Here is a 20,945-nt window from a genome sequence, read left to right on the forward strand (position 1 = left end):
AGAAAAAAAAGAAAAAATGACTAAGCTTGAGCAGCTCAGAGTTTTTCACTTTTACGAGATCACATAGTAACTCTTTCTTTTCAAGCCTTAGTGTCGCTCCAGGCTGCAGATGGTTGAAAATTCTGCCTGAAATGAGTGTGTGTTTGATGGATTACTCCTTACACTTGACCCTTTCTTCACACCAGGTGCCAAAACATGAGACGAACGGCACAAAGCAGGGCAGCCCAGTAGGACTGCTCACTACCTGGAGTACCCGTCTTCAAAGCCTTCTGTACTTCCAGATGGCCTTGTTAGGAATGCAGCAAATGAGCTAAGAAGCGACCTGACTGAAGAACAAGGGGATAATGCTATCTTTTTTTTCTTAATGTATGTATTTATTTATGATGTCTTTATTTATTTAAAGAGCTTTACATATCAATACATATAGTACCTATCTTCTTAGTTATTTGCTTTGTAAACCCAAAACTAAGGAATGCAGCAAATCTATATATATTGGATGTGTTTGTGTGTACACATCTAATAGGAAAAAAAACGACTTCTGGAATTATCATGATGATATATTCAATGTATGGCAACCTTATAATAGCCCTCAGAAATGTTTGCCATGGTAAATTTGCTGTAATTTTCCAGGTTTCCTATACTTTTTCCATGGTTATACTATTAATTTAGCACCTCTCTGTGCTTTACAGTGCTTTCACAATGCTTCATTACACATTGCTATGCTTTTAATATGGTAAACTTGTATAAAACATATTTCTTTCTGGTTTAATCCAAAATCTCCACAGTAGACAGCGTCCATATTTCTTACAAAACTATGTGTTACACAGAACCTGAAAGTAGTGTATAAAGAGCTCTTTACAGAACTCACTAAAGCTGCAGGTCTTTTTCGCACACCAGCCTTTCCACAAACAGCACCAACAGAATTAATACTAATCAAAAACACATTGCTCTACTAAGAGTTTGTGGAATCTTAATTCGGGCTCTTCCAGCAACCTCATCTTTGTGGAGTCAATCATTGCTGATAGAGTTGTTTTCAAGATGAAACTACATAGCAATGATCAAGCCGCTGGCTTATAATTGAGATCAAACTTCACGCATTTAATGATCTCGTGATATAAAATATCTGTTGCGCACTATTCATTAATTACGATGAAACAAAATGTTATTTGGTAGTGTGGTTTTTAAAATGTGTGCTATTATTCAACTAACATACATGGTTAAACAAAGGATTGCTTGATTGATATACTGCTGATACTGCATGTTATAATTCTACCGTATGTTGAGGCAGCACTGAGGTATGTCATATGAGTGACAAAGTTTATTGCACTTTCTCTCCCCTATAAAGCAACCCACACTTCCAAATCCAGATTTGTGCTAATGCCCACAGTAGTTCCTCTTTTCTCCAGTGAAAATAATAATTTAGCACAGCAGTTCACTGAAGCAGGTACAACCTCTTCAATACAATACTTTTCAGGATTAGTTCTTCTGTTGATACAACAGTGCAGAAATGATCTGGCTTTAACTGCGCCTACAAACGGTATTACCAGCACATGTTCCTGGGAAGCATTCTGTTCAGGTTTCATAAGGAAAGCAACATACTAGACAAACAATAGGCACATTTTTTGTCTTCAGGACACGCAGATATTTCCAAAATAACTCTATATCCAAATTGTTCAATCCTGGTGCCTGTGCTGTACAGTAGGTCACATACCTTGATGGAAACCCATTGCAGTGAGTATGAACTATAAAACATAAAGAAAAACAAAGCTTTTAATTTATAGAGTCGTCTATAGAAAATATCTCTACATTTGAAACTGAACCGTAAAATAGAAGCATAAAACCTTTTTGAGAAGACCTTCATAAGAATATCAGTCAGAGTGCCTGTAATAATATTTCTTATGCTGATACGAGCTAAGAAAATAGTTAGCACTGCATTAATTTATCACTGGCACAGGCAACAAAGACATCCCAGTTAAAACTTGACAACCAGAAAAAATTGAAGCTCATTTATTAAATTCAAAATCACTTTCGCTCTGCAACAGATTCTGGTAAATATAAACCCAGACACAATTATGCATAATGCATGTAGTCTACGGTGTGGCATAGGCTACAACGTTCTGCTGAAACGTTCCCAAGCCCTTTTGTTCCCTGCAATTCAAAACACTGCAGAAATTCTAGCTCGAATTGATTAGCTCTGTAGTTTATTATTCATCCCGAGGAGCTGTAACCAATAGAACAGACTTAAATTTGTTTAATTGAATCTACTTTGCATATATCACAAAATAAAGACATGGGAGGGTTGAAATAACCTTTACAGCTGCCGATATAACAAATGTTTTGTGTCTTGAGAATAAAAGACAATATGAGTTGATGAATCAGTATAAAATAGTACATCTAATCAATATGTATCACTAAAAACTGCTCATGCCATACAGTGCCAATCCATAGAAGAATCATTGTAAACTCCTTTTTTTATCTTTTGGAATCAATCTGCACTGAAGCAGCTGGTAAGGCAAAAGTTTCCATGCTGTTGAAAATCAACTGTATTACAGAACACTTCTCTGATTTGGAGTGCATCAGTCCTTAAGAAGATGACAGCATGCTTTAGGGTGATATTAAAAAAAAAATAATAATAAAATAAAAAACCTTGTTTACTTGTGTGTACCCACAAAATACAAGATACAGATTTAAATGATTTATGTAAAAATAATAATAATAATAATAATAATAATAATAATAATAATAATAATAATAATAATAATATATAAACATATATGCATATGGTTTTACATCACCAAAACTTATTATTAACAGTGTTATTTGGTTTAGGAGTAATTTTTAGCTAGAGAAATGTATAATTTTTTACACATACAGATTAATTAACTGCACATATTCCTAACCTTAAATGAACACAAGTTCATACCACTAAAAGAATCCAAAATAATATCTTAATCAATATTCACTAAAGTTAAGCCAGCACTCAAAGAGAGAAATATATTACGCCCAGAAAAGTTTGCATACAATAACATAGCAGCCTAGCCCCCACAGAGGTAAAAACTCCATCTTTCAATTAAAAAATATATGAGGTTTTAATGCAGTGTAATAACAAATTATTATTTACTCAGCTTGGTTGCTATCCCACAGGCCATGGTAAAAGATACATGCTATGAAGCAGTCAACCTAAAGCCACTTGGGAGCATGCTAAACACTCAGAGAGGTAAAATTCAATTTAAATTGACCTTGAAAGTAACAAAACAAAAATGGTGAAATGATTGGTAAAATGACTGTTGCAGCATAAGGGGAGCTAGAGTACCTTTGATTACATGGACCACAGCTGTACACTGACTCTGAGTGCCACGCCAGATGCCAGGGAAGTAAATGTATTAAACTGCAAATCAAGAGGGAAAAGGCTAGCAGCGGCAAGTTCCAGCCTGTCAACATTGCTGCTTTTTAATTCAGCTAACACTTTTGACATACAACAAAGAAAAAAGTGACGTTCTTGCTATTCTAAGGCTTTGCAAAAGCAATCAAAAGAACAAACAAAACAAGCATGCTTCACAAACCCTCACAGAGCAGTTGAACGGCGTCCCTGACTTTAATTGAGTCCTACAAATTCGAACCTTACTCTTTCGATCATCAATTTGAACAATTAGCTTAGCATTCAGGGTATCTAATACAGACAGGGGTCATTAAATATATATATATATATATATATATATATATATATATATATATATATATATATATATATATATATATATATATATATATTTTTTTTTAATTTAAAAAAAGCAGAAAAATTGACTGCACTTGCTAGATGACTGCACATCCATCATCCATTAAGTGCATAATTATATTATATCTGCAGAATGGGTCAGATGGAGCACACTAGAGGGATGTACAGCACCATACCTTGGTCTGGAGATAGTGAGGGTAATAGTATGTGTACTGAGGGTACATTGGTTGCTGTTCCAAACGTTTGCCCATGTAGCTGGAATCTCTACCTCCGTTGCAGGGAACTCGCTGGCAGTGTCTAGTAGTCTAGGCTCTTCTTTTTAAACCACTATTACTCACAGTGCAGAATGACTGAAGAGGTGACCGGAACTTCCTTGATTTCTGATGCTTAACAGTTTCAACAAAGCTTCAATTCTGGCTCTCTGATTTTTTCTTCAGTTGGACACACAGAGGCAATGGTGAGAAGGACGAAAAGAGAAACAGATGGGGGATTCAATTCATTTACAGCCTTCTTTATTTCTTTTTTTCTTTCTTTCTTTCCTTCCTCAGCTCCAAGCTCTGTTTAATTGCTCTGTATGCTGTTCCTAGAAAGTAGTAAAGAACTGTACTGTATGTTTATAACAGATCCACACATGCACACGGGAAGATACAGTAACCAGTAACAAAATTGAGATAGCAATAGTAGTTGTAGTGGTAGTTGTTGCTGAAATGTAAAAAATAGATATAAACTCCAGTTAGTTAGTGGAATGAGGAAGACAGAACACCAGTAGTCCAGACCAATTAAACACAGATCACTACAGCCAAGCTTCTTCTGTTTCTTTTTTTTACTCCTCCCTGTAGCCTTCCCAGCTTAGTTGCTGCTCTCCTTCACACAGTGGCATGGTGTTTAGGGCTGGTCTTGTCTTTCATTCGGACCACCTCCTTCCCAGCCGGTAGGAGGGTCTTGTGCAGCCTCTTCCCTAGATCCACAGACGCAGTCAGAAGAATGCAGTATTTCCTAGCAGAAGGAGCAATGAAACAGTCTGCATGCGTGCTTGTGAGCAAATACAAGGAGCCTGATTCCCTCTGCTGGCAGCTGGGGGATGCACTACTCTCTTTTCCTAAGCTAAAGCACTCTTCTCATGCAGATGCTCACTTTAGCCTGTACTCTAGCATGCACTTGGTTTATTTAGTCATATTTCACTGCATGTAGTCTTATACTGACAGGGAACTTTGTCTATGTATGTATGCATGTATGTATGTATTTGTTTTTAATGATCTTGTCAGTGTGAGTGTAGTACTGGCTACAGTCAGGGGAAATGCAGACAGGCACAATGAGAGTTTCACCTAACTGGTCTACAAGCTCACATCAATCATGACCTGAACATCCCTAGCCACAGAAGTCATAGAATACAACTGTGTACCTGTGTTATAAGACAACAAAAAGTTTGAATTTCATGTTCTAGCTGTCCAGAAACAAAGTCATATAGTATACTGCAGTGGTATACTGTGTTATGAATATTTTATTCATTAAAAAAAAAAAAAGAAATTAATGTCAAGGTCACAGACACATATAACCTGCAGTGTTTATAAATTTGTTCCTCAAGTGGTCTAAAAGATATTGTTAGTATGTGGGCAACATTCTTGTAAATGTGCTAAGGATTAATTATTTTTGAATGATACATGTAAGCTATCTTAACTTTGAGAATCATAATTTGGTTATCGATTAACTCCAATTTGACATGAGCCCTCTTAGGTCACAGGTCAAAATGAAGGTGACAATTGCATTTTCCCCGATGAGTTTCCATGCCACTGAAAATATAACGTCTATATCTGAAACAGTTAATGAAATATGAATTGGTGAAGAAGCATGGATTGTTCTTTTTTTTCCTTCTTCAACTGTACAACTATGAGTCTCTTTGCTAGTGTGAGTGCTCAATACCTACTGTATGATGCTAACTCTGATCAACGTGCTGTTCGCTCAAAATACACCAGTGTGGTAAGGGAAAGCAAAGGCTTATTTTAGATTCTGTTCTCAAGAGTGCATTGGTGTCAAATGTTAAATGCTTGTATAATCTATTTTGACTGTAGAAAGCTATATTATTCAAAGGTACTCTGCAAATGCAGTGCCACATAATGCTAGTTTTGACATTGCTGCCTCAAAAGGCACAAGCTTTAATTTGAGTAGAAGAGAGCAATAGGCCATTAAAAAACAATAAATTTGAAAAATAAAATGTTCTTGATTATTACAGGGCCTATTCCTTTCTTTTAGTCTTTATTACACTATTTCCAATGATCCTGTTTTATAATGGTCAGAGCAGATACAAATCAAGTTTGCCCCTGATTTTCTGATTCTAAGTGGATGTGTAGTAAAGTAGCTAGTCCCCTCATTAACTCTTTATGAAGCATGATCAGCTCAGTGTTCTCAAGTCTCTTAACCTTCAGTTCTTCTTCACGTTGCATTTAGAGCAGGCAGACATTTGGCTTTAGAGATTTAACCCTTTGCGGTCCTATGTCGGATGAGGCCTGACACTACAATTTTCCCTTTCCAGTGTGAACATCATCAAAAAGACGTAAAGCACACGTCTCTAGTCGTTTTTTCTCTGAAAAAAGCAAAGAAAACCTTTCAATGGCCAAGTGAGACCAATAGGAGCCGAATGAAACCGAAAAAAGGGGCGCCCCTAATAGCCCAATGCACTAGAGATAAAATGGACATAACAAAGGAGTTAGCTGCTTCTGCACCCAGCACTCAAAGAATATCACATACATTTGCAGAGCTTTTAGAGATGTTATAGTAATACAATAATGACTTGGATCGTATTATTGAGGAGTTTGGTGATAAAATGAGTAATCAGGAGAGGGTTTATCAGTATGCACGTCTATAAATAGGTATGTGAAAAATACAGGGGTGGGGCTTGGCTGTAGACACTGTACTGAGTGTCCTTTTGCGATTCAATGCCTTTTAAACCTGTTTTAAAAAAAAAATTTCAACAGCACGTGTAAAATAAACAGCGCATGTGAAAATAAATTGGACCTGACACGCCTGACAATGCTTGGAGATTCTGGCCTAGCACTCGGCACTAGCTCACCAAAGGGTCGGTGGTCTACACTGTGGTAGTGCACATGAAGACAGGCCAAAACTTTCTACCCAAGCTTCAAACTGAAGGCTCCAACTCCAGACCAGGTTTGCATACATTTATTTTCTTTTTTCTTTTCTCTTTATTATTTAATACTCTCATTCCTCCTGTACCTGTCTTTTCACCACTCTCTCAGCACCACCCTCTCCTCTTCTACTTCCTTTCCTCTACTGCTTCCTACCATGACTAACTTTAATATCCCTGTAATCCTTTCCTCTCATTCCTGTCCTCTGACTTCTCCCTGCTGCTGAAAATCTAATTCCTCTAACCTCAACTCAATGCCTCTCCCCCTGACTTCATCTCTGCCTTTGCCTCTCACCTCTCTCTTGACTTCCTAGCTCTCACTGGATCTCCCCTGATAACACTACCACTCTCGCTGACCTTTACTCTCAATATTTCCTCGCCCCTCTTGGGGTGATGGAACAGGACTTCTGCTCTCTCCCTCTGTGCTCTTTTCTGTCCCCACTGATCTCTCCTCTGTAGTGTTAAGGGGGGGGTCATCATATGTGCATGAAAGTAACAGATTTGGAATATACAGAGGGGATCTTAAACCCTTCTCTGTGTCTTCTTGGTCTGGTTACAAACTCCCCCACTGACAAAGAATGTTTTTAGAAAGAGTCGTAAACTAACTGTCGGACAAGTGTTTTATCTCTACCTGTCTCTGAATGAGTCATTTTGGCGCCAGTAGTGTTTTGCTGAGGGCAACTTCCAGACAATTCTGAGTACCTTGACACTAAGACGAGAAACAGTCCTTGTTGTAAATCCAGACAACAAGGGGTCACGTCGGTACGAGAACAGTCAATGAAAGACACTTCACATGGACTCAGGCACTGCCCAAAAAGACCAGAATAGCCAATCACAGGGTTGAAGTGAGAATCACAAAACCCGCTGACTTTCGAAGAGCTTCTGCTGCAAGATCCTTACAGTCGAGCTGCTGTGCCCAGACATGCATGGCAAAGGAGGTGTGTGCAAGTAGTGTCCTCCCGCTAGAGTTGTCTTGAAGTTCGGAGGGACGAAATGGATGCTACACTGCTCTGAACAAAGCTGCAGAGCCATGAGAGGACACATGCTCCAATTCACAGAAGGCAAGGAAGAACCAATGTTCTGAATAATGGCTAGAATCATCTTCTGAGGAAGGGCCCTGCCGTCTGTTCCAACAGTGGTGGCCTGAGAGACTGGGAAGTGGGAAGTAAGTCTGTGCTGACAACCTGGAAACCAAGAGGCCACGCTGACAATAAGCTCAATCAAACATGTTATATTATCTCTGACAAGACACCAACGACAACTTGTACACACATCCATCTAGCTGATGTTCAGGCCCTACCCTTCTGTCTGTGTGGGCATATCAGCAGATGTTGTTTATGTCTTACTGTATTGTTATGTGTTTTTTAGTAGTTGGATATATTATTGCCTGTTCCCTAGAGCACTCCTAAAATAAGGTGGATTGACAACCTCACTGGGTTTACACTGGGATTTGGGTTTTTAAGGAAAAAAAAGATTAGAAGACACAGTTACCCAATAATGAACAATATCAATGCACTAGCACTGAAATTACCAGTAGTGGCTAATATAAGCACAAAGGTAACTATTGAACAATGTTCAGCTATTGATATTAGTCTGGAACCATACTATTACCTACTGGGACATTCATTCAATCTCATCACTGACCACGCCCCACTCAGATGGTTAAGCATGATGAAGGCTAGAAATGCCCGGATAACTCGGTGGTATCAGGTGTTGCAATGCTTTATGTATTTTATGACACACTGCAGGGAAAGATCACCAAAATGTGGATTACATTTCCCAAGAGAGGGGTGTAATGGGGAAAGCAGATTCAGCCACCGGTTCCTTCGGCTCCATTCTGACTGGTGGGATATGTGACAGAGAGTGAATGAATCTGAGTCAACAATCTCCCTCCCGTCCTGTGAGGACATGGTATAACAGGAACAGTGTGCCCCAGACTGGATGGTTTGACAGTTCATTCCAGGGTCAATTGGAAGTCGGCCATCCAAGAAGGGGATATCAGATGTCATCACCTCCATGTGGTAGGCGATTTGTCAGTCATGGATTGGAGGAAACGTGACTGCACTCGTTACTGAAGGGGTCGCGACTGAATCTAAATCAGAAGATGTGGCCGAGCAATTTGTTCCTTTGTTATGGTTATCAACCTGTAAAAGGAGTTCATGTTTTGTGTGTTTGTTGTTCTGTCGCTAAGGCCAGCATTAACCCAGTCAGCACTACACTACTGTTCACTAATAAACTGTATTTCACAAAATGAACCAAAGCACTCACTCTGGACCTGTGATTGTGTTTGTGTTTTGTGTGTTTATACCGTTTGTATTATTTCGGGTCTGAACTCTGTGGTTTAAACTGTTTAGTACACATTGCTGTGGATTATAAAACAAACAAATCATTGTTTGGACCTTGAACTTTGTTGTTTGTCATCTGTTTATGCATTGCACCACCTCGACACCTGTGCATTACAAACCACTGCCACAGATGCCCACTGACCTTCAGTTCTTCTACGCTTGCACGCACAATTAAATAGAAATTAAAGATAAAACAGAACCAAAACCTCAAAATATGATAAAAGGAATGGTACACAAACACAAGTTGGTTAACAGTAATTAAAATAGGCCCAATATCTCTAGAAATGAAATCTGTTTCAGTTACTGTAAAGTTTATTTTTGAAACTGCTTTCCGTGCCAGTTGTGTGCCCTGAAGCTGCTTCAAGCTGGTGTGTTTTGACCATCACCACATGTTGGATTCCTGCCCTTCTGCAGATTATTCACCAGCCCCTTCATTTACATATTGCTTAATGAGGATATTTTAAATTGGCAATGTCACTGTGGTGGGATAGAAAAGCCCTGCACATAATTACAGGGGGCAGGGCAAAGCTCTGCATGTAAATAGATGTATTGTTTGTTTATTTTGGAATGGGTGTGTTTAATTAATGGTTTGTGGTGTACTGTATTGTTATTTAAAAGAAATGTATTTGTGGCGGTTATTTAAATGGATGATTTAATGTATTGTATGATTTCAATGTATTTTGTGTTGATTTAAAATACGTTTGTCTTTGTTATTGTTATTGGTTTGAATGTGGTCGGACAGAGGCGTTGTTAGCAGCTCGTCTCTGCCAGACAGCTAGTGTGAATGCATGGTCGGCAGTCAGTAATTACTGACTGTCGGCAATGCAAACTAAAACTCTCATGCAGAATGTGTCTCTCCGAATTAATTGGTTGTTGATTTGGAGATGGCCACGTGTATATAAACTTATTTGTTCCTGTGTTCATGGTGGGTGTTCAAGAGTAGGAACGTGTACACGTGAGCGAGAGAGAACAGCAAAGAAATGAAAGCGATAGTAAAACAGTAAGAAAGAAAACAATTGCTAGTGGTGCTGGGCAGACCAGCATGGTATTTGTTTGTGGGATTAGTGTGCAAGACTTTAAATATTTATTTCTGCTCTATGAGAAGTGTTTTGTGTACAACCTTATTATTTATTTTGTTTCAATAAAAACGGCGCACCAAAGCGCTCTTTCACCTGTAGTACCTGCCTGTGTGTTTCTCTGTCAGCTTTCTGGTCTGGGAACGTCACCACTACTCAGCCATCCTGTCACAGTCACTAAATGCCAACTTGTCTGGCCACCATCGCCTGTAATTGAAAATGGCAATGTGTGCATACTTCTTTTCAGGCCATGGCATAGTCAGCACTAATAGAATAAATTGCACAGTACTTTAACTATACTGCACAGTAATGAATCTGTTTATCTTTTATTTTTTTCTGAAGTTCTCCAGTTATTCTGACTCTCCTCCAACTCCTCTGCTAGTGCATTGTGAGGATAATTTGTTTTTAATCATCGGAGCTGTTTTAGCCCTGAGAAGACTACATTACACAAGAAGAGCGGTTTGAGGTATTTTTTCACTGCCCCATTATCATTGTTTAGTGTGCCTGAGAAACAAACTATTAATGTTAGGAAGCCCTTTTTCACTCTGTGAATAATATATGTGTGACAAAGTCTAAACAGTGAGTTATGTTAAAACACTAATGCCATTGAAAAAGGAATTTGACGCTGCTTGTGGGAAGTGGTTTTCTAACCTTTCTGGGTAGTTTTACTTTCACAAACCGAGATGCAGGTATATTTTTCATAATGAAATGCAAGTTCGGGTCTGTGCAGATAAAACTGAGAGTGAAACTAAACAGGTAGGCTTGCTTGGAAAAGAGCATGCAGTTTACATTAATGCAAAACGCTGTCATAAATTGTTAAAAAATAAGCATAAATTACAGACCTGGCAAGTGAAATAAACTGAAATATTATTTAGAACTGGTTTTGTTTTGTTTTTTTCCAAAAACTAATTTACAGTAATGGAAACTACAAAACTACCCCAAACACAACAGACAACAATATTTACAAAATTATGTTGATATGGTTGTTTATATCTTCTTATCTTGTTTAATTAACCTACATACTGCTCTGACATTATGAGTGCAATCAGGATTTTCCATGTAAGTTATTTTGGTACTAAGTTTTGCTCTGAGAAGGGTGTAGTGTGCTTCGGTAGTTTCTTCCACCTTACACCAGTGGGGAGACTCCACTCAGAGGTTAAATATGACAGTGAATAGACAATTGATCTGATGTAACGTCTTGTTGCCTATTGTATAAATCAATCAAACGATCTGTATTTTATATAGCACCTTTCACAGTGGAACACCATCATAGAGTGCTTTACAAGATGCAGTAAATACAAGAAAGTCCATAATACTTCAAATACAGAGAAATGCATAATACATGATTGTGGCAAAGTGCCTGTCCCTGTGTATATTTTGTGTTGTGTGTTAATGTTGGTGTATACTCATTGGTACACGGGATATAAACGGGTCTGTGTAACACAAGTGTTTAAAATGTATATTTGTATTTAGGCACGAGGATTGCACAGCACTTCACATGCAAGTAAAATATAATAATATATGAGCATGGGGAATTGCACTTTATTAATTCATGTGCAGACTCCAAATGAATGATTGATTAGCAATAAAGTCTCGGTACAGCTGCATAAAAGCTGCATGTTTTCACCCAATCGGTGTTGTGTGTCCAGTGAGTGGAGAACGGGATTGGAGACGGAGGTAATAAATAATAAAATAATAACGTAAAGTTAAAATATCTGCTCAACGTGTTTTGTTTAGTATTAGTCCGTTTTGTTTGTTTCTTTTGTTTTGGCGAATGTGTCATGTCCTGTGTTTTTTTGTTTGTTTGTTACAACCTTTTTAATTACTGTTCTGTTCACTCATTAAATGCTGAGCGAGACCATTCGCTCAGCTTCACCAAACTCCACCTCTCTCTCTGTTTATTTCTAGGTTCCTGTTTCTGGCCTGACGTCCCCCACTCCGGCCGTCTTTGTCACACGTGGTGTCAGAACTGGGACTACCAGTGCCTCATAGACGCAGACCAGAGCAAGAACCGCAGCTTTTGGGGTAAAAAAAAATAAAAAACAAGGATGGTTGTTTTTTTTTTGTGTGTGTGGGGAAAAAAAAAGAAAGTGTTTTTGGATTACAAATAAATAAATAAATAAATGGAAGACTGGATCTGGAGAGATGGCTGCCAGGATCTGGAGGACCTCCTTGGTGGTCTGGAGGACCAAGGCTGGTGCCTTGCCTGTGGGGTGTACGGGCACGTGGTTTTTGTCTGCCCCTTCCAAGAGGAGGAGGAGGAACCAGCCCAGGAGAGGAAGGTGAGGAGAAGGAGGGGAAGAAAAAATCTGCAGCAGCAGCCACAGCAACAGCAGGAGGAGGTCGGGGATGAGTTAGGAAGTTTTTTTAAAGAACCTTGCAGCGGTGCTGTGCCCCGGCTGTGGGGCGTATGGGCACACGTTGGCCATCTGCCCCACGCAATATATAGAGGCGGAAGTAATGCCTGTGTGGGAGACACCCGTGCATCCAGCAACCAGAAGGGGGACCGTGAGCGTCCAGCGCCCAGAAGGGGGGACAGTGAGCATCCAGCGCCCAGACGGGGTGGACCGCCGGAAACCAAAGCCCGAGGAACTGCTGTTGCCACCTCTGCCAGCAGAGAGAGGAAGAATACCTGCTGTCCCCATCTCCACCAGCAGAGGGTGAGTGTCTGCTGCTATCACTTTCCCTACCATCACCACCTGGAGGAGAGGAACAGGTGCTTCCTCTGCCTCCATCACCTTCCCCTGCAAGTGAGGGAGAGCCACACCAGTCCCTTGCAAGTGAGAGAGAGCCGCACCAGTCCCCTGTAATAAGGGAAGACTACATGCCGCTCCCACCTGCGCCGCCAGGAGACTATACGCCGCTCCCACCTCCGCCGCCAGGAGACTACATACCTCCGCCACCTCCTTTGGCAGGAGCAGAGCAGCAGCTGCTGTCTCTGCCTCTGCCACCTCCATCAGCAGGAGCAGAGCAGCAGGAGCTTCCACTGCCTCCGCCACCTCCACCGGCAGGAGCAGAGCAGCAGGAGCTGCCTGTCTCCGCCACCTCCATTGGCAGGAGTAGAGCAGCAGGAGCTGCCTCTGCCTCCACCACCTTCACCGGCAGGAGACTACACGCCTCTGCCACCTCCACCGGCAGAAGCAGAGCAGCAGGAGCTGCCTCTGTCTCTGCCACCTCCACCGCCAGGAGCAGAGCAGCAGGAGCTGCCTCTGCCTCCGCCACCTCTACCAGCAGAGGGTGAATGCCTGCTGGGTCCCTGTCCACCAGCAGAGGGTGAATGCCTGCTGGGTCCGTGTCCACTAGCAGAGGGTGAATGTCTGCTGGGTCCCTGTCTACCAGCAGAGGGTGAATGGCTGCTGGGTTCCTGTCCACCAGCAGAGGGTGAATGCCTGCTGGTATCACTTCCCCCACCAGCAGAGGATGAATGCCTGCTGGTATCACTTCCCCCACCAGCAGAGGATGAATGCCTGCTGGTATCACTTCCACCACCATCAAGAGGAGAGGAGCTGGAGCTGCCTCTGCCTCCATCACCATCAGGGGGAGAGGAGCAGGAGCCTCTCCCTGCACCAGAAGGACGAGGAATAGATGCTGGCGGTCCTCAGCAGCCCTTGCATAGGCTGCTGAGGGAAGCACGGGGAAGAACCACCCGGCCGCAGTGGCCGAGAAGAGGGCCAACGGCCGCACCCCAGCTTGTCCTGACTCCCTTCCTTGCTTTGCCCAAGGATGCCTGTCTTGCTGTCACTGTCACTGTCAGCACGTCTGCTGCCTGCATGGCCAGTAGCAGCCTGGCTACTGGCAACATTGCGGACCATCAACCCCTTAAAGTCCCCATTCTTGACCCAGGACTTTGAGCGAGACTTTTGGGATTTTAAGGGGGGAGGTGGCCATTGAGGCCATGTGTGCTTTGCACAAGGAGGGGTATATGTGGCAAAGTGCCCGCCCCTGTGTGTATTTTGTGTTGTGTGGTAATGTTGTTGTATAGTCATTGGTACACGGGACATAAATGGTTCTGTGTAACACAAGAGTTTAAAATGTATATTTGTATTTAGGCACGATGATTGCACAGCACTTCAATTGCAAGTAAAATGTAATAATATATGAGCATGGGAAATTGCACTTTATTAATTCACGTGCAGACTCCAACTAAATTATTGATTAGCAATTGAGTCTCGGTACAGCTGCATAAAAGCAGCATGTTTTCACCCAATCGGTGAATGTTTAATGTTCTGTTCACTCATTAAATGCTGAGCGAGACCATTCGCTCAGCTCCACCAAACTCGATCTCTCTCTCTGTTTATTTCCGGGTTCCTGTTTCTGGTCTGACGTCCCCCACTCCGGCCGTCTTTGTGACAAAGATATACAATAATATTTTTTTTTAAATGCACAATACATTAAATATAGTGGAAAGTAGCATAATACACAAACTAGTACACTAAACACCTGCTGTAAAGGAAAAGACTATAAATATTCTCATTTCTCATTAAAACAAACCTAGAATAGACAAATGTGTTGATATTATGAATTTTGCACACAGTCAAAATTTGAATGAAACGAATCGCCCTAGTTTGAACAGCTGAGTAAAAAGGATATTGGGAAATGTGCCTCCAGATTAGTGCCTCTGTTCTATATTTAGTGATGTTTTGGGACTACAGATACAGTGATGCATTTTGAGTTGTCATAGTGTTCACTGTGGCAACTTATTTTAGTCAGGTACAAGAACTATTCCCATACAGATTGTAAGAATTGTAAGACATGTATAAGATTCTTAAAATGAAGGTGAGATAAAATATAGCCTTGCCTTCCAAAACTTCTGACATTATTTGCATGATAGAGTCAAAAAGATGTTTGAATCATATTCACAAACATTAAGGTTCTGTAAATAAAATGGAAAATTAAGTACACAGCAGATTTTTTCTTTGAAGCCCTCTAGCAACCAATTCCAAAACCTAATCACATTCACATGTTTCCACATATCATCTTACTGTAAATTACTTCCAGAGAAAACTTCTAGAGATTTCACAGTTTTTCTAATCTATACATTTAGATTCTATGTATCCTATTACTTGCTACTATGCAAAAGCGAAACCTCAGAATTTGAAGGATTTTAACCACATTGGTTATACTTTCAAACTGCAGTGTGTATTTCAGTGAAAAAAAATATGTAAACACAAGCGGCTATATTGTCAAAACTCCTTTACCCAAATTGTCATTAAAAAACAGACCAGATAAAGTTACCAAACCGGAAATAAATACAGACATTTCAAGTTTTAACTTGTGTCTTTATTGGTTTGAGAATCGTAAAAGTTAAAGAATAGTTTGTTCTTTACCAAAAGAAAAATGCAAACAACGATTTAGATTAAAGAGTAGTTGTTTACAGTGATTGCACTGTAGTGGTAGATCAATATTTGTTTTATCCCATCAGTTCAAGATTAATTATGAACATATTGCCAACCTAAACTTAAAAAACCCAAAGTTACATGGAAACAGTCCTAGGCCAATGTCGACGCCAGGAGCCACTAGGCCAAGCCGAGGCCAAGGCCAGGAGCCACAAGGCCAAGCCGAGACCAAGGCAAGAAGCCACAAGGCCAAGCTGAGGCCAAGGCCAGGAGCCTTTTAAGTTGAGGCTGGGAGCATTTAAGGTCAAGCCCAGTCAAGGTCAATGACAAAAAATTTAAAAGACAAGGCCACAGTCAAACATGCAGTTTCATTAATTGGGATAAGTTGGAGGAAATGTAGACAGTTTTCATCAACTTCATACCATTGTAAACTATAAATTGTAAAAGAGCTGTTCTCCAAAAAGGACCGTCCATTTCTGGTCAGGTCAGGCTTGCATCTTGTACAGAATATACTCTATTAGACTCAAAAAGACAGGTTAAAACTATTTTAGTTTATGTGTTATTGGCAACAACAAATATGTGAGTTTTACAAAGCAGTTTTTTTTTATTGTATCCTAGAAAATAAAATCAGAAAAACACAGTAATTGTAAACACTTTACTCCATCAGAGTAGAAAACACTGTGCAAATCAATTAATAACTTTTTTCATGTTTAACTCTATTGATGCAGAGTTCTAGCAGTATGTTTTTAAAGATAGTTCATCTTAACTTTCTGAAGTCATAAAATCTGATATAAAACGGATGCAACTTGTAAGCACTAAGTTAGTATGACAGGAGTCACTGTTTGAACAATATTAACTCAATTATTTAAAACTGGGATACTACAAGACAAGTACTTATTCACATTTGTATGCTGCACAGGTCATTGTGCAAAACATATTTTCATGGAAGACAGACATTGATAAAACAAACAGAAACATTTTGAGTAAAATATGATTACAGCATGTTTTCACAAGTACCCCGTGTTCTAGACATGTAGTAGACATGTTGGGGAAGCACTGGAAAAAATCTGGCTTTTTTCATATGCTACAAGGTGATAAAATGATGATAGAATATAAACAAATGAAAAGCGTTTCTTGTTTTTTATGGGTTTTTTTTCTGGATATCTCCTTCCAATGTGGTACTGAGTAAGGCTTATATCAAATCTGAGTCCTAATGGCCAGGGGGTTACCTTGAATTCAAGCCCTGAACCATGCCTGTGCTGTCTATACTTTGGAAGATAATGTGATTTATTTAAGGCCATAGCCCTCCAGGCTGAAATTGCCAACTGAGAGAGATGCTTGCCTCCCATGTTCTCATTAGCAGTCCAGTCTGATTAAATACCCTCTTAACAGGTGCTGACGTGGCTGGAATATATTTTCCAACAAAGGCAACATTGTTTTAAACTTTGTTTTCCTGTAGTGAATCGCAGTGGTCGGTCCCTGAAAATGTGCCTCGAGTTTAGAAACTGATGTAATCCAAGTAATGTTGCACAATGTGCCATGTTAATGTAGGTGAAGCAGTCCCCTCGGTCTGGCATCTTTGCTCATTATGAAGAAGAAGAAGAAGAAGAAGAAGAAGAAGAAGAAAAGAAGAAGAAGAAGAAGAAGAAGAAGTTCTATACTACAAAAACAATCATAATCCTTAATTTAACTTCTCTGTTAATTTCAGCAATGCTTTTGATGATTAAATATGTCAGGGATTGGGGCTCCCGAGTGGCCAAGTGACATGACACTGCCAGTAAAACCAGATGCATCAAGAAAAACACATGACACATTCCGCATCATATGATTGCAGGTTAACGTGATTGGATAGCTGCATAGATGCAATGCAAACAACTCACTCAAACAACATGCCTTAAGCCAGTAGAGTATGCTATAGCAGTGGTTTTCAAAGTACGGGTCGCGACCCAATACTGGGTCACGGAAGAGAAGGCACTGGGTCACTTGCAAATTTAAAATATAAAAATGTTTTTCGTTAGTTTTAAAATAATATTACATAAGAATATTAAAGTCGGACGAATTACTTATTTCCGGTAAGACTTATTTGTTTGCAGAGAGTTTCATCTTACGCACGACGCACTACACGTGATCACAACGTAGCAGTTTTGAACGTAGCTAATCACACCTAACGAAGTAACGTGACTGCATTCTGAATCCAAACACTGTCAGTTTGTTGTTGCTGGGTAACTGACTGAGAATGGATCGTTTTGTTATCAGAAAAAGAAGTTCGGAATCAAATCCATCTACGTCAAATACAAGTGCAAGTATGCCGCCCAAAACAGGATGTTCTAATTCTACTAGTAGTACTAGTATTACTGCCAAATCGACGTCTGAACCACCAAGTAAAAATAAAAATAAATCATTGACGCGACAGTATAATGATTCCTTTTTGAAAATTGGCTCCATAAATTGGGCTAACGCAAATCAGGATCCTAAGCCTCAGTGTGTTGTGTGCAGCGAGGTGCTTGCTAATGAAAGTTTGAACCATCAAAGCTGAAAAGACATTTAGAAACAAAACACGGGGAGCTCGTGGATAAGCCTATCGAGTATTTTCAACGGAAGCAACGTGAGTAAAAGTTATCGGCTCAAGTTTTTAATCGCTCAACTACCTTGAATGAAAAGGCACAACTGGCTTCATATTTGGTTGCATACCATGTGGCAAAAGAGAAAATGTCTCATACAGTGGCCGAAAAAGCATCCAGCATCTCTGGATATGGTGCGTACAATTTTCGATGACAAGTCTGCAGAAAAATTGAGAAGCATTCCTCTCAGTGACAACATAATGTCTCGGCGAATATGTGACATTGCAGAGCATTTGAAAGCCCAGCTTATTACTCGGTTACAGTCAGCCGGGGATTTTGTTGTCCAACTTGACGAGAGTACTGATATTTCAAATTGTGCAACACTGTTAGTTTATGTGAGGTATGTGTGGCAAGATGACTTTATGGAAGATTTGCTGTGTTGTCTGTCTTTACCAACAAATACAACAGGAGCACGTATATTCGGAGAGCTGGATGACTGCAATGTTGGAAAATACAAATTGAATTGGGCTAATTGCAAAGGAATAACAAGTGATGGTGCAGCAAATATGACAGGTAGAAATAGCGGAGTTGTGAGAAGAATATCTGAGGCAGCTGGTAATGATGTTGTTTGGAATTACTGTTTCATTCACCGTGAAGCTTTGGCATCCAAGGGTGTTTCCCCTGATCTTATGGCAGTACTGAAGGAAGTAGTGAAAATTGTTCATTTCATTAAAGGAAGCTCGCTGAACAGCAGACTTTTTGAAGCGCTATGCATTTACTGTTTCACACTGAAGTACGGTGGCTGTCGAGGGGCAGAGTACTAACAAGGGTGTACGAACTCAGGAATGAGATTCACATTTTTCTGGTAGAGAAACAGTCTAACCTGGCAAATTTGTTTAACGATGCCAATTGGTTAATAAAGTTGTCACATTTTCTCAATTTGAAACCAACTCAATTTGAAGTTAAAAGGAAGAGGCAATGATTTATTCCGATAATGCGAGCATATACAAGCGTTCCAAAAGTCGTTAGTACTGTGGCAAGCACAACTAAAAAGTAATCGTCCCAGCTACTACATGTTCCCAACACTGATACAACACACTGAGGAGAACAGTGAAGAAAAAGTGAATGACATTAAAAGTGTCATAGAGTTACATCTCGCTGCTCTGTCTGACAGTTTTATTCGCTACTTTCCTGCAGAGGGGTTTTTTAAATCTGAAGGCAAAGCTTTGGTTGAAAGATCCTTTTGCTTTCGAAAATCCTGAATCAATAATGGAGCTAAACTTGATGTCTGAGCAAGAAAACGAGTTGCTGCCACTCACCTGTGATAGCAGACTGAAAACACGCCACAAGTCATTACATGTGTCATCGTTTTGGATCAGTGTTTTAAAAGAATATCCACTGTTAAGTAAGATTAGTGTTCTATTGTTGCTGCCATTCACAACAACCTACATGTGCGAACTGGGATTTTCGACTTTGACAAGGTTAAAAACAAAAGAAAGAAACCGACTCAACAGCACACCTGACATGCGAGTAGCGCTTTCAATCTGTGATCCGGACTGGAGTGAGATCATGAACAGCAGGCAGGCCCACCCGTCACATTAGGTAAGTAAAACTTATCTGATCATCTGAGATCATGAACAGCAGGCAGGCCCACCCGTCACATTAGGTAAGTAAAACTTATCTGATCATCTTTTTTAAATTTTTTTTATTGAATTTAAAAATATTATACAAGTAACGTCAATGTCTAATTTTAATTATTACTTAAAGTGAAGCGGTTAAAGCTAGCATGTATCAATTGCTCAGGCTTTATTGTGATTTTATGAAAACTAGTCAGAAGATATTATTGTTTTGGGTCGCGGGGTTAAGTGTTTCTCCTCCACTGGGTCGCGAGAAAAAAAGTTTGAAAACCACTGTGCTATAGTACCGCGAGGCAGTACAGCCCGTTCTAATATATTTAAAATGTATATTTGTATTTAGGCATGAATATTGCACAGCACTTCACGTGCAAGTAAAAAGTAATAATATGTTGCAAGGAATTGCACTTTATTAATTCATGTGCAGCTGTACCGTGACTCCAGTTGAATGATTGATTAGCAATCGAGTCTCGGTACAGCTACATAAAAGCAGCATGTTTTCACTCACTCGGGTGGTTGTGTGTTCGGTGAATGGAGAACGGGATTGGAGACGGAGGTAATAAGAATAGTTAACAGTTAATAGAAGCTCACGGTGTTTGTTTGTGTAGTTCGTTTTTGTTTGTCTTTTTGTTTTGGCGATGAATGCCGTGTCCTGTTTTGTCCTGTTTTATTTTATAATAATAAACCGCGCAGCAGCGTATCCATTTATCATTTCATCTCGCAGTACTGTGTTTCTTCTAGTCTGACGTCCCCACTACAGCCGTCTTTGTCACATATAGCCATGCTGGTTGAGCTTGCCATGGACTTGGTAAAGATCACCAACTCTGTCAACCCCAGACCATGACACTGCCTCCTCCAGGCTTGACAGTGGGAACCACACATGCAGAACTCATCCGCTCACACTCTCTGCATCTTAAAAATATTCAACGATTGGACACAAATATTTCAAATTTTGACTCATCGGTACATAAGATTGACTTCCACTCCTCAGACATCCAGTTTCTGTGTTTTTTGGACAAGGCAAGTCTCTTCCTCTTATTCTGCACTCTTAACAATGGTTTCTTTGCTGCAATTCTTCCAGTTAGGGCAGCTTCACGCAATCTCCTCTGAACAGTTGA

General features: G+C 40.1%; 1 protein-coding gene across 6 annotated transcripts in view; it reads right to left on the minus strand.

The window, feature by feature from the left end:
* LOC121314718 (RNA-binding motif, single-stranded-interacting protein 3) overlaps positions 1–20,945 on the minus strand; it is a 397,361-nt gene that overhangs the window by 245,813 nt on the left and 130,603 nt on the right. The window contains exon 1 of one of the 6 annotated variants that reach the window (XM_041248294.1): positions 3,913–4,621. The exons of 4 other annotated variants lie outside the window; for them this stretch is intronic. In XM_041248294.1, the coding sequence (XP_041104228.1) occupies positions 3,913–3,987 (75 nt within the window). In that variant the 5' untranslated portion in view covers positions 3,988–4,621. Of the gene's footprint in view, positions 1–3,912; positions 4,622–20,945 lie in introns of those variants that run through there. One more of the 6 variants, XM_041248295.1, reaches the window with a different exon arrangement.

The sequence above is a fragment of the Polyodon spathula genome, chromosome 4 (assembly GCF_017654505.1).
Source record: "Polyodon spathula isolate WHYD16114869_AA chromosome 4, ASM1765450v1, whole genome shotgun sequence".
NCBI lineage: Eukaryota > Metazoa > Chordata > Actinopteri > Acipenseriformes > Polyodontidae > Polyodon > Polyodon spathula.